Genomic DNA, 13,190 nt, shown 5'->3' on the forward strand with positions numbered 1-13,190 from the left:
CAAGTTTTTTCCTCCTGAGTGCAGCCTATCTAGTCAACCCTCGCGCTCGTGGTTGAGCGCATCACGGTCTATTTCTATGTTTGACACCTTGATTGAATTCTCGGAGCGGTCCTGCTTTAAACTCTTTTTTTCCGAGAAAACACAAAAGCCCAGTGATCGACGGGAGTACCGTTTCAAGCCCAATCGCCCTAGCCCGAGCCCACAGCCTGGCGTCTGCCTTGATGGATCGGTCAGTGAGACGATGCTAGGAGTCACGTTGTCGAAGACCGCCGCGTTGCGATGCTTCCAAATCCACCAGGCCGTGAGCATGATGATTGAAACAATGCTCTTCCGATCTGAAGAAGGAGCGGTGTTGACCGTCGCGTGCCACCAATCCACAAAGAGGACACCTGCCTTAAACTTTTCATGACATGGTTGTGTACATCGATCTTCTTCGCACTTTGTTGGACATTCGGTCATAATATCTAATTGCACATGTTAGTTCAAAACATTTTGCATTTACTAGCAAAATACCCCTGTGTCAATGTTTTACCCACGCGTGAACTGTAAAGAACTCATTTCTCCGCGCATAAACTCCTACGCGGTCCTCTTCAATGTTTTACCTACACATGTGCGAAGAGATCTTGATGAATCTCTTATCCCTTCACAAATGAAACATCTCAAAGGAATAACTAGAGAGTGGTAGGCACTAATAAGGCGCATGAACACTGGCTCGCAGCCACAAGTTGTTCTTCCTCCTCGCTGTGATCCCGAGGGCCTCCTCCATGTCCAGCCCACTGGCACCTTCCGGGAGCTCCCAGTCGAAGTGAAAGAGGAGGCTCGCCAGGGCGAGCTCCATGACAGTTACGCCGAAGGTTATCCCGGGGCACATCCTCCGGCCAGCACCGAAGGGCACGAACTCGAAGTCCGACCCCTTGAAGTCCACCGCAGGCACGGCGTCCTCGAACCTCTCCGGCCTGAACTCCTCGACGTCGGGGCCCCAGCTGGCGGCGTCCCTGCCGATGGCCCACGCATTGACGAGCACCATGGCGCCTTGCGGCACGTCGTAGCCCATGACGCGGCAGGGCTCTCGGCACTCCCGCGGGAGGAGCAACGGCACCGGCGCGTGCAGCCGGAGCGTCTCCTTGATCACCAGCTGCAGGTAGCGCAGTTCCGGCAGGGCGTCCTCCCGGACGCGGCTGTGACCCAGCCCCGCGAGGACACCGCGCACCTCAGCCTGCGCTCTGCGGAGCGCCGCCGGGTTCCGCATGAGCTCCGACATGGCCCAATGGAGCGTCGTCGCCGAGGTCTCGCTCCCAGCCCCGAACAGATCCTGCACCCGACGGTGAAACGGAAGAATTTCGTCGAACACATTAAAGACATGAACAGATCTCGTCGATCGAGATTCGAGACGGATGTTTTAGTCGTCTTACCCTGATGACGGCACGGATGGTTCCAATGTCGAGTGGCGCGTCGTCCACGTGCTGGAGCCTCAGCAGCACGTCCAGGATGTCCTCTTCCTCGTCGCCGGCTCCGGACCTCCTGTCACGTTTATCCTCGATGACCGCGTCCATGAGCCGGCTGAGCTCGCCGACCACGGCCTCCACCCGCCGCGCCGTCCCGCTGAGCGCGCGCGCGAGCCGCGACGACGGGAACAGGTCGGGGAGGCTGAACCCGGCGGCCACCTTGGCGCCCTCCTCCAGGCTCGCCAAGAAGGCGTCGCTGTCCTCGATCCGGCCGCCCACCACGGCGCGAACGACCGCGTTGGCCACGTAAGTGGCCACGAGGTAGCTGACGTTGACTGCCTTCCCCTCCGACGCCGACGCCACAGACGCGACGAGGCTGTCGGCCTCGGCCTCGCGGGAGCCGCGGAAGGAGCGGACCCGGCGCGCGCTCAGCAGCTCCGTGACGCAAAGCTTACGTACCTGCCGCCAGTGGTCGCCGTGCGGGGCGAGCACGATGCCGAGGCCGTCGCGCGTGATGGTGCGGATGGTGTCCGTCCGGGGCCGCGTGGCGAACGCCGCGTCGTGGGTCTTCATCACCTCCCTGGCCGCGTCGGCGGAGGAGGCCACCACCACGGGGAGCTCGCCCATGCGGAGCAGCATCAGCGGGCCGTGCCGCAGCGCCAGGTCCCGCATGGCGCGGTGCGGGAGTGCTCCCACGAGGTGGTGCAGGCTTCCGATCACCGGCAGCTGCCACGGCCCGGGTGGAGGGTTCATGGCGCCCGGCTTGCACGGCCGCCGCCTGAGCTTGGCGAGGAGAAGACTAGGGAGCAGGAGTAGTAGGACGCTGACGGCGGCCAAGAAGATAAGGTAATAGGGGTTAGTGGTTGTAGTGGTACTACTGGACATGTTGCGCCATGGCTCCGGCCGGCAAAGTTGCAATATGTAGCATTAGCGCTGCTCACCGTTGCTATCGTGGACGTAGGAGAACGCCTAAGCTACTCCATGGAGTAGTCGACATGGCAGAAGACAAGTCGAGAGGAACCAAAATGAAACAAAAGGACTTAATTGCAAGAAAGAAGGACCCAAAATGAAGAAGAAAGTACTCCCTCCGTCCAACAAAAGATGTCTGAAGTTTGTCAAAATTTGAATGTATCTAGATATGACTTGGTGTATAGATTCATTCAAATTTAATCAAAATTGAGACATTTTTTGTTGGACCGAGGAATACTTAAAATGGAGAAGGAATCAGGACAGTGGGCTAGGGGTAAAAGAGGGAGTAGATAGGCCATATGACCCGTCATGGACCATAAGCCAAGCCCATCCCACTTGATACATGACAAAGCTCGTGTGCTGTCCAAATGAGTGGTTGAAATCAAAGATAATATAACGTTGGTTAAGTACCGGAGGTTATATGAAAACACGTTTAAGTGGACGTTTTGATCCCCTCTTAGTTGGACCATGGGGTAGTAGATCCGACGACTCATGACGAAAGTTTGTAAGTTTGTACAGAATAAATGTTATGTCAAAACATGTTTAAGTGGGTTTAGGTATTTATTGTGATTTATGTCATTTAAATGGTTTAGAAATTCATAGGGAAAACAAGGGTGCATCATAAAAATAAAAATAAAAATGTAATGGTCTAGATCATGAAAATGATATGGAATTTGACCATGTGAAGTTTAGGTATCGTCGTGTGTAGGATTTTATAGTTAGTGAATTAAATCCTTTGATTAGTACTATTTTCGACACTGAAAATTGTGTTAGAATAATACTATCCCCATATTTCATCTTATGGTTTGGAAAAAAAATAACCGAAAACCTGTAGTGAATAGATATGCATTTTTTTCGCCTACATTAAGAGGTTGAACTATCTTTTGAAACCCGGCAGGAGCTCTGCCATTTCATTGACAAATAAGAAAAGAAGTAAACATATACGGGTCTAAGCCCATGATTCTGAGGGCACAAAACCAAAGACTACATCAAGGAACCATATGTTCGCTTGCCCTGGCGTTGATCCGCGCTCTTCTCTGACTTCCTTTTTGATGGTCCTAGCTACTCCCTCCGTCTCATAGTAAGTGGCTTAAATTTGTTCAAATATGAATGTATTTATATTTAAAAGACGTTTAGATATATGTAATAGAAAATCACTTAATATGAGACGGAGGGAGCAGATAAGGAGAAAAAAAAAAAAGGAGGAAGCCAATCTGGCTTTGTTATCTCTCGTTAGTTTCGTTGTTCAATAATCCGGCCACCTAACTGCTGAGCTACTCCCACGGTCCCACCAGCTAGGCCAAGTCGTACTTACGTAGACGTACCAGAAAACAAAACACTTGCAGACAACCGTTCATCCCAGCTAGCGTCAGATGGGACAAATTTCGCCTGCGAGGGACCTTCCGAATAGCGACATCGAATGTTCCAAACGAACTTGTTCTTAACAAATGTCCACCGACTGCGGGGCCGTTTGATTGCCATCCTGATGCAAATTTGTCTAACCTGAGCTAAGTCTGAGTCTAGCCTGAGTCTTGTTTGGTTGCTTACCTGACTCTTCTTTTCCTTGCCTGACCTGAGTCCACAGGCATGCAATTAGCCTGAATGAGACGACCAAAATAGAAGGCCTGAGCTCAGGCACAAGCACTTGACTCTTTAATTGTTTGACCTACTTTCTCTCTACCCAATGCATGTACATGTACTGCCTTTATTAATTTCTCAGGTACAGTTTAGAAAGGCCACCAACCAAACACAATTTTTAGAATGTGTCTGGACAGGCACATATCAGCAAAATCTCAGGTTAGTGACAGGCAAGGTCCCCTGTCACTCGGACGGGGCTTGCCTGTTCCTCGGAGTTGCTCCCATCAACCCATCGGTGCTCCTAGGCACGTGGCAACCATCCAGCGATTCCCCTCATAGGTGCTATCCCCTCCGTTACTTGCTAAAACAAAAGAAAACACCAGCGATAATCTCGTCTCTCTTCCATCTCTGGACTCTGGACGCGGGGCCGTCCTTCCGTCGTCATGACTCTTGCAGCAGCGAGCGCGCCCGTGCCTGGAGGCAGCAGACTCATCAGCGATGGCGGCGCCAGATCTTGGCATAGGAGCCCGCATTAGAAAATAGTGCTCGTAGAAGTTTTCTTTCGAGTAAGGCACGACCGTGGCTGCAGCCGGAGATGGCCAGAACGGCTGTGGGAGAGTGGCTCCATAACGGCGGGATTGCTCATGGAGGTAGAGCAAACTACGGAACTGCCAAATTTACCGAGAGGACATGGCCATGAGACGGAGAGGGACATGGATGCGGAAGGAATCGAGTTGAGCTCCGGGAGATCGAGGCGGCGGCGGCATGACTGCTTGAGTCGGGGAAGACCGACAGTGCGGTGTGTTCGACGATGAGTCGGAATGCATCTGTCCATCACTAATCTCCTATGCGAATATTGTTATGATTATTTACGATGCGAGTTAATCAAGTGAGAGTGATTTATTTTCTGTTAGGCCCACCAAATCAGATTAGTATGTAACCGTAAGCAAATCTAAGAATTTTGTCGTGCCTTTGTGACTTCCTGTAGTGGCTGGTTTAAGTGGTCGTCGGCCTGCCGTCTGAAAAGTGTTTAGTACTCCATCCGTCTCAAAATAAGTGGCGTGGATTTGTATACTTCCTCTGTATAGATTCTTATACAAATCCATGCCACTTATTTTGGAACGGAGGGAGTACAAGGTTCGAAGTACCTGGTTTAGTAACATGGAAAGAGACGTTCGTCCTAGAAATTTGCTTCTAGAGCTTGGTCTTCATGGGGGCGGAATCATGAAAAATTCAAAACATGTACTCACTCCGTCCGGAAATAAGTGCCTTGAACATTGAGAAAGAGCAATCGTGATCTACATAAACATTAACAATTGAGAAAAGAGAATTTACAAAACCTAAACATTTGCAATTCTTAGAAAAATCGACATACATATAAAAAAAATATGGATACTGGGTGAAATATTTAGGTGAAAAGTCATAAGTGCTAAAAGATTGAATTGTCGAAGGTGCCTTCAAAATAAATTGATTGTGGGTTGCATAATATGCATGATGCGAATAGTGGTGTTGACACTTCGCATTTGCAGCTTGCGAACATTGACTTTATTGATCATATAGACATGCACACGACACTAATAGACAACTAACTTTGAAAATATATATGGCCACATGCAGTTTAAAATTAAACACAAAGATGATTTTACTAACTACTTCCTCCGTTCCTAAATACTTGTCGCTATTTTAGTGCAAATTTAAACTAAAAGAGCGTCAAATATTTAGAAACGAAGGGAGTAATTTGGAAATATGGTGTCATTGTAGACAATTAGCAGTAGGTACGAGTATTATATTATCCCTTATTTACAATGACCGAGACAACGATACTCTAGCTAATATTCCTCCGTTCTACTGGCATAAATAAGCACGTAATTAGTATATACGCATCAAATGTCTGCTCGGTTCAGCAGGCCAACCGGTCGTTCTTCGTTTCCCATGTCGAACCCGAAAGTAGCAGCTGGGGCCTCTCCCGTCGTCCTCCCGGCACATCGCCGGCGCCAACGGAGCCGCGACACACTCCCAGCGGCGGCAACGGAGTCCCTGTCCCTGCAACGGAGTCGGGCAAACCAACTTCGACTCGTGACCTCCGCCCATGCTTCCGCCGGAGCATGCCGCCGCCTCGAGCTCTTCTCTCGCGTCTGCCGTCGCCGCCCTCGCCTGACTGGCGTGAGGACTAGGACGATGAGTTCTAACTGTTTAGGTAAAGGATCTCTACCTCATCTTGAGTTGTTACTCAATCTATCTACGAGTTTTGCAAACTGTTGGTCTAAAACAAATATTTCTCAGCAATATTTATTGCTCTGTTGGCAATCATAATCATCATCTGATTTTTTTTTCAAAGGATAAGAATCGTGGTGGCATTTTTCGAATTGGCCAAAATTATAGTGACGTACATCAAATTAACACTATAATAAAAGAGTAAACTAAGAAATAAAATAATCTTTCACTCAACGTAATGGTAAATAGACCTGTGCATAACTCTGACCGGGTTTCGGGCCGAGCTTCTTAAAGCCTGGCTACAAAATCCCAAGCCCAGGACCGGCCTGGCCCAAGGCTTGAAAAATGGACTAATTGGTGTTAAATTAATCATTTTTTGAGATAAACTGATTTTTTTCATACCTATTTTTTTGGTCAAAAAAAAATCCGTACGCGTTTTAATCGACTTTGGAATTTTGGGCCATGATTTGGGCAAGAAACTTACGAAAATCACAACATATTTTGTACAACTTGGATTATTTCGCTAGGAATTCTTCTCATCCAAATCAAGGAAACATACACCGTCATACTTTTTATAAATTCTGGTCATTTTAATGGTGAACGAAATATTTGCAATTTGTAAAAAGAAACAATACATTTGAAATTAATTTACCACATACGTAAGTTTGGAATGCTAAAAGATACATATCGAGGTGGGTACACAAAAATTGCTGGAAGAGAGTAAGAAATGCCAAAACACAAGGCAAGCAAGCTAAGGTGAATTGTGTCGAACTATTATATGCAAAATATACTTTAGAATCTAAGTTTGTTCAAGTTTAAACATGTTTTTGTGAATTTTGTTCAAAATAAATTACGAAATTCTCAAAACTTCGGAAATGTTGATAGTTACCCGGAATTTGTTTTAATTTAAACCACGGTCCCGATCGGTCGGGAAATTTGCATCTTGCCCCTTAGACTCTACTCGCTCCGGCGCTCGCTCTCCTGGTCGTCGTCGGCAGCGGTGGCCAGCAACTGCGAGTTGTTCACCGCCTCCACCTTCTCCCCAGCAGAATTGTTCAGTGGTGCGCCTGCACCGCTTGCCCTAGTGCCACGGGCCCACGGCGGCCACGGCGATCCTCCGCCACCGACCCGCGCGCCAGTTTGAGAAGGTCAAACCTAACGGCGGCGCGCCGCTGGGTATCTGGGGGCGGGGCGGCGGCGCTGCATCATGGGGTCCGAGCCGCAACTGGCGGGCGGCCAGCCGCCAGCGCGGGTTGTGGTTCTGACGCGGCTTCACTGCACCGTAGGGGAGCAGATCCGTGGCAAGCAGCAGACTTGAGCGGCGGCGCCATCTGCTGTTCGTGAAGAATCGAAGGGCCGGAGGCCGAAATTTTGTTAAGATAGAAAGGACTCAAAGGAGTACAAGGTGGAGGAGAGAACAAGGCAGGGGAAAAGCCTGCGCCACCAGATGAGCCAAAGGCCCAAATCGAACAAACAAAACTCACACTGGCAACCCCACAGGCAGCTACAGAGCAGAAATCAAAGAGCCTCAACACAGCCGGGTGTACGCCAGGACCGGAGGTCTTCGATGATAGCAGCAGTCAGGCCATCCGCAGAACCCTAAACCCTGTTCGTGAAGAAGGCCATGACCAGAGATGCCGGTCTGATTAGTGATTACCGAACTTATGCCCAACTAATTTTGGTTTACTCCACAAGGACGAAAATGCATTATAACTTTCCTATGGCCAATTGCCTTAAAGAGCATTCGTTATGCTACCCAATATTTGTATGTCCAAGAGTGGCATTACCTGTAGTGTTTGGTTCCCTCAAAAAAAAAAAAACCCTGTAGCGTGTGTTTTTGTAAGTAATGGGCTAATTGATTTGTCACACGTATCCTTTCTTCAAAACAGCAAACGTTGGGAGGTTGGCTCCAGGAGAAAATGCAATCCTGCAAAATATGGTATGTACATCACTGCCGATCCTTGTTTGAGGCTTTTGTCATATGATTCTTGTTTCGACTAAACCAGGAATGGAAGGCTAGAATAAGGAAGCAGCTCCTGCAACCCGAATTGCTGCCATCTTCTTACGATACGGCATGGGTTGCTATGGTGCCCCTGCCGGGCTCCCCTCAGGTTCCATGCTTCCCACAGTGTGTTGAATGGATATTACAAAACCAGCAGGGTAATGGATCTTGGGGTCTCGGCCAAATAGACTCCTCGGTCAACAAGGATGTCCTCTCATCCACACTGGCTTGTGTGCTTGCACTTAAGAGATGGAATGTTGGGCCGGAGCACATAATTAGAGGTGCACACAAATATGAATTTGTAGTTGTTAATGTATTATATTTCCAAGTTTTCAAAGGTCTTGATGTGATAAAAAATGATGTTCGCAGGATTGCGATTTATCGGAAGAAATTTCTCCCTTGCTATGGATGAGCAGACTCCTGCTCCTGTAGGCTTCAATACCACTTTCGCTGGTATGCTTAGCCTTGCCATTGAGATGGATTTGGAATTTCCAGTTAGACAAACTGATGTTGATGGGATTCTTCACTTACGGGATATGGAACTGGAAAGGTTTGTCGATGAAAAATTCTGTCATGAACATTTATGTTGTATTTCAGGGACAACTGGTTTGTACAGTTAGTATGCACTGGCTAGTTACATGAATTGAAATTTACTATCTGTTTTTTTCTTATCTTTCTTTTCCATAAAAGATGAAAAATTTATGTAAGAAGTTTGCTTTTCAGAAGTTCTTCTAATAACTGTAATTTGGATAGGGAAAGGGGTCACATATCATTCATATCAGTCTCTTTTTAACAATGAAATTAGCAATCAGAAGTATGGCATGTATTACCTGTGAATAACATTTTTAAAAACTTTTGACCTAATTCAGACTTTATGAGGATAAATCTTATGGGAGAGAAGCATATATGGCTTATGTTGCTGAAGGGTTAGGAAACCTGCTGAACTGGAACGAAGTTATGAAGTTTCAGAGGAAGAATGGATCATTCTTCAACTCTCCTTCCTCAACTGCTGCTGCATTAATCCACAATTATGATGACAAAGCCCTCCAGTACCTCAAATTTACTGTCAATAAATTTGGTAGTTCAGGTAGGTTTATGTACCTTTCCTTGTCAAGAATATGTAAGCATGCAGCCTGTTGCTAAGTTCCGTATGACATTAACTTTTGCAGTACCAACAGTGTACCCAACAAATATATATTGTCAGCTTTCAATGGTGGATTCTCTTGAAAAGATTGGGATATCTCATCATTTTTCTTGTGAGATAAAGAGCATCCTGGACGTGACATACAGGTAATGAACATGATTATGCCTTTTCATTATTTATCTTCTCTAGCTTGTGAACTTCACTGTGTCCTGATTGCAGTTTTTGGCTACAGAGGGATGAGCAAATCGTGCTGGATGTAGCAACATGTGCAATGACGTTTCGCCTTTTACGGATGAATGGGTATGATCTATCCTCAGGTACTTGGACAGGACCACAGGAATTTCCTGACAATGTTATCATTGATTTTGATTGAAACCTGAACTCGCTAATTTTATTTTGGTGCAGATGAACTATCTCATGTTGCTGAAGAATCCACTTTCCATAATTCACTTCAAGGATATTTAAACGATACAAAATCTATATTGGAATTATACAAGGCTTCACATGTCAGTTTATTGGAAAATGAAATTATCTTAGCTAAAATAGGCAGCTGGTCTGGCAGCTTATTGACGCAAAAGCTGTTCTCTGATGGGGGGCAAAGAATTTCAATACATGGAGAGGTGCTTGCATGTAATTCAATGTTCCCATTACACTTATCAGTTTAGTGTATGTCTAATTCTGTGCTTTCAGAATTTCAGATAGAGTATGCTCTTAAGTTTCCCTTCTATACCACACTGGAACGTCTAGACCATAAGAGGAACATTGAACATTTTGATGCACCGGGTTCTCACATGCTGAAGACAGAGTATTTGTAAGATTCTCTCTTTCTTTAAGAATGCTTCGTCAAAACAGATTTTTGAGATGTCATACTAAAATGTCACACGTTTTCTTGAATAAGGCCATGTCGTGTCAACCAAGAACTCTTGTCTTTGGCTACTGAAGATTTCACCTTTTCTCAATCTATTTACCAGGATGAACTCCTGGCTCTTGATAGGTAATCTGAATGTTATGCTTTCTTGTCTCTTAATTTTCTTTCTTGGAAATTGTTCATAATTTTTTTTTGGCGGCAGTTGGGTGAAAGAGTACAAGCTGGATCAGTTACAATTTGCTCGACAGAAGTTGACATATTGTTATCTCTCTGTTGCTGCTAGTGTATTTCCTCCTGAAATGTCTGATGCTCGTATATCATGGGCCAAAAATACTGTGCTGGTAACTGTTATTGATGACTTCTTCGATATTGGAGGATCAAAAGAAGAACAAGAAAACCTAATCCGATTAGTTGAGAAGTACAATCTTCAATTGGATGTCTTTGTTTGCACTTCCTTAAATAGTACTTTTGTCCTTACGCATGGCCAATAAGTCATGTTCCCTGTTTTTCTCATGGTTTCCTCAGGTGGCATGATCACCACAAAGATGACTTCTGTTCCGAGCAAGTCAAAATATTATTCTGGGCTCTCTATACCACATTGAACGAGCTTGGGTCAATGGCTTCTACATTACAGAACCGTTGTGTTAGAAATCACCTGATAGAAATTGTGAGTTTCACGTGTGACTCTCCCTGGTTCTTAATTGCAATTTTTTCAGTATTGATAGGTTGAAATTCATCTGCAGTGGCTACAGATGGTCAGGTGTATGATGACTGAGGCAGAATGGCAGAGGAGCAAATGTATGCCAACAATGGAAGAATACATGAAAAGTGGATATGTTTCAATCGGACTGGGCCCAACCGTGCTCCCAACATTATATTTTCTCGGGGAAAAGCTCTTGGGACATGTTGTCAAAGATGAAGAGTATGATGAGTTATTTAGGCTAGCAAGTATCTGTGGCCGTCTCCTCAATGACAGACAGGGCTTAAAGGTATTTGGGCCCTTTTATGAGATTTCTTTTATGTGTCCCCGCAGATAGTATTCCACTTTGGCTGTGTGCATCAGTCGATGCAGAGGCTGAGGGTTATCCTCCTTTTTAAAAAAAGATAGTATTCCACCTACGTCCTCCTGATTTGCTTACTGAAAAAGAAAATTATTTTTGGTACTCTCATCTAAATCACTCTTATCTTAAAATATATACATTAGTTAGATTACAGGCACTATATTAACTTATGTATGACTACAAATTCTCATAAAAGTCAAGATTTTAATCATCCACTAGATCAGAGCAGCCCATCCATATGGAGGTAAAGAGCACGAAGTTTAAAATTACATGAAGTAAGATATCTATTTGTTAGTAATGTAAGAGGTGAATATTTGCTAATAGTGGAAAATGTGAATTTTCATTGTTCTGAAGATATTCTAGTGCTGCTTGAGTGATCAGTTTGTAGCTTTTCATTCATTAGGATGGTTGTTGGTCTTTTCTATTCTTGTGACCTGGATGATTGGATCAAAGTGCATGGACTTCGCATGGCCTAGATGATTAGATAGAAAATAATCGAGTGAACTAGAGGCAGCCCACTAATGGGTCTTGGGTTTACATAGGAGAAAGACCTAATCAACCAATTAGCGGAATATTCTACGGGAATAGCAGTCCCCTTAGGACATACGACCCAATTAGCGAGTAGTGTGGTGCTTAATGGGTTTTCAGTTTCCCATGGGAGAAAAGCTCAACCAACCAGTGGCAACCAAATTTTCTACAAGAAAAACAGCCTCTTAGGAAATCTAGCCAATATTGTAGGATTATGTAGCGATCAATGTTACTCACCGCTCATCCAACTGCGATCGCGAAAACATACAGCCCACGTAAACGGCCCAGCTAACCAAAGCCTAGGTTTTCTTTTTATGGTGGAGTAGCTGCCCTCAAGGTCAAAATGGAACTGTAGAAAACACTCCACGTGTGTAATGGGACGGAGGTCGGGATAGACGGCCTGAGAACGCTCAGAGGCTGCCCAATTTTATTGTCCTAAATAAATTCGTGTTAAACACAGCATTCATGTCCACGTCGGGATAGATCTAGACTGCTTATTTCGGTGGCTCAACATTACTCTTATGAAGATTAGTTAGCTGTGCGTTTAGAGTTTTACAACTTATATATACATTTTTGACTTCTAACTGGGATGATTGACAAATTTCATATCTTATATGCTGCAGAGGGAGAGCACCGACGGAAAACTGAATAGCATTTCACTGCTTGTTCATCACAGTGGTGGTTCTATGTCAATAGAAGCGGCCAAGGAGGCGGTATATAAGATCATAGTCACTTCAAGGAGAGACCTGCTAAGATTGTTCCTTAAGGAAGACACTGCTGTTCCTAAGCCATTCAAGGAGCTGTTCTGGAAGGTGTGCAAGATACTTCACTTTTTCTACTTGCAAACCGATGGATTCAGCTCGCCAAATGAAAAGGTCAGCGCAGTGAATGCAGTTATCCACGAGCCACTCAAACCCAATGTTCTAATCCAGCTTTGACTGTCTCATCAGAATACTAGTACTCGTTTCCTGGGCTTTACCCTCTGTTCGTATAGAACAGAGGAAGCAGCGTGAACCTTTGATACTGTAACTGGTTTGGTGTCAAAAACTACTAATCTCGATCGCTGTTTGAAGCGACACTAGCGAAACGGTTTGACCGGACCAGACACGACAAATTTTCAGCTCGCAAATTTCTCACATCCTGTGCCATTGAATGGTCCACCAAGCCCGTGCGTCGCTGTAGCTCTTCCTCCCAACAGATGGGGGCATAATTGTTTCATAATTGGCACTGTCAGCATGCGGACCATGCTGCAACATACTATAATGCATTAATAATAATGTGTACTTAATCGCATTGTTTCATAATCGGCACTGTCAGCATGCGGACCGATGATAGTTATCCCGAGGTTTTATAGGCGAAACACCCCTACTTAATTAAAGTC

At 45.5% G+C, this 13,190-nt stretch overlaps 2 protein-coding genes across 4 annotated transcripts; one reads left to right on the forward strand and one right to left on the reverse strand.

Annotated features, from left to right (window-relative positions):
- Nucleotides 1-439: 439 nt before the first annotated feature.
- Nucleotides 440-3,204, reverse strand: LOC100828667 (tabersonine 3-oxygenase). Of its 2 annotated transcripts, XM_024456359.1 has the most exons (3): nt 2,387-3,204; nt 1,413-2,268; nt 440-1,312 (listed from the first exon to the last, which is right to left on the reverse strand). In XM_024456359.1, exons 2-3 carry the CDS (start codon nt 2,196-2,198, stop codon nt 689-691), a joined length of 1,410 nt encoding a protein of 469 aa, XP_024312127.1. In that variant the 5' UTR covers nt 2,199-2,268; nt 2,387-3,204; the 3' UTR covers nt 440-688. The 2 variants fall into 2 exon arrangements, with proteins under 2 accessions (XP_024312127.1, XP_003581650.3); XM_003581602.4 differs by having other exon boundaries at nt 1,413-3,204.
- A 2,673-nt stretch (nt 3,205-5,877) lies between these two features.
- LOC100828967 (ent-kaur-16-ene synthase, chloroplastic) lies at nt 5,878-12,945 on the forward strand. Of its 2 annotated transcripts, XM_010242100.3 has the most exons (14): nt 5,879-6,189; nt 8,096-8,145; nt 8,213-8,489; nt 8,578-8,758; nt 9,078-9,295; nt 9,378-9,498; nt 9,572-9,669; nt 9,758-9,972; nt 10,051-10,163; nt 10,251-10,346; nt 10,423-10,638; nt 10,746-10,887; nt 10,964-11,209; nt 12,433-12,945. In XM_010242100.3, exons 1-14 carry the CDS (start codon nt 5,880-5,882, stop codon nt 12,745-12,747), a joined length of 2,598 nt encoding a protein of 865 aa, XP_010240402.2. In that variant the 5' UTR covers nt 5,879; the 3' UTR covers nt 12,748-12,945. The 2 variants fall into 2 exon arrangements, with proteins under 2 accessions (XP_010240404.2, XP_010240402.2); XM_010242102.3 differs by lacking the exon at nt 10,423-10,638 and having other exon boundaries at nt 5,878-6,189.
- Nucleotides 12,946-13,190: the final 245 nt, after the last annotated feature.

Source organism: Brachypodium distachyon, chromosome 5 (assembly GCF_000005505.3).
Source record: "Brachypodium distachyon strain Bd21 chromosome 5, Brachypodium_distachyon_v3.0, whole genome shotgun sequence".
Classification (NCBI taxonomy): Eukaryota; Viridiplantae; Streptophyta; class Magnoliopsida; order Poales; family Poaceae; genus Brachypodium; species Brachypodium distachyon.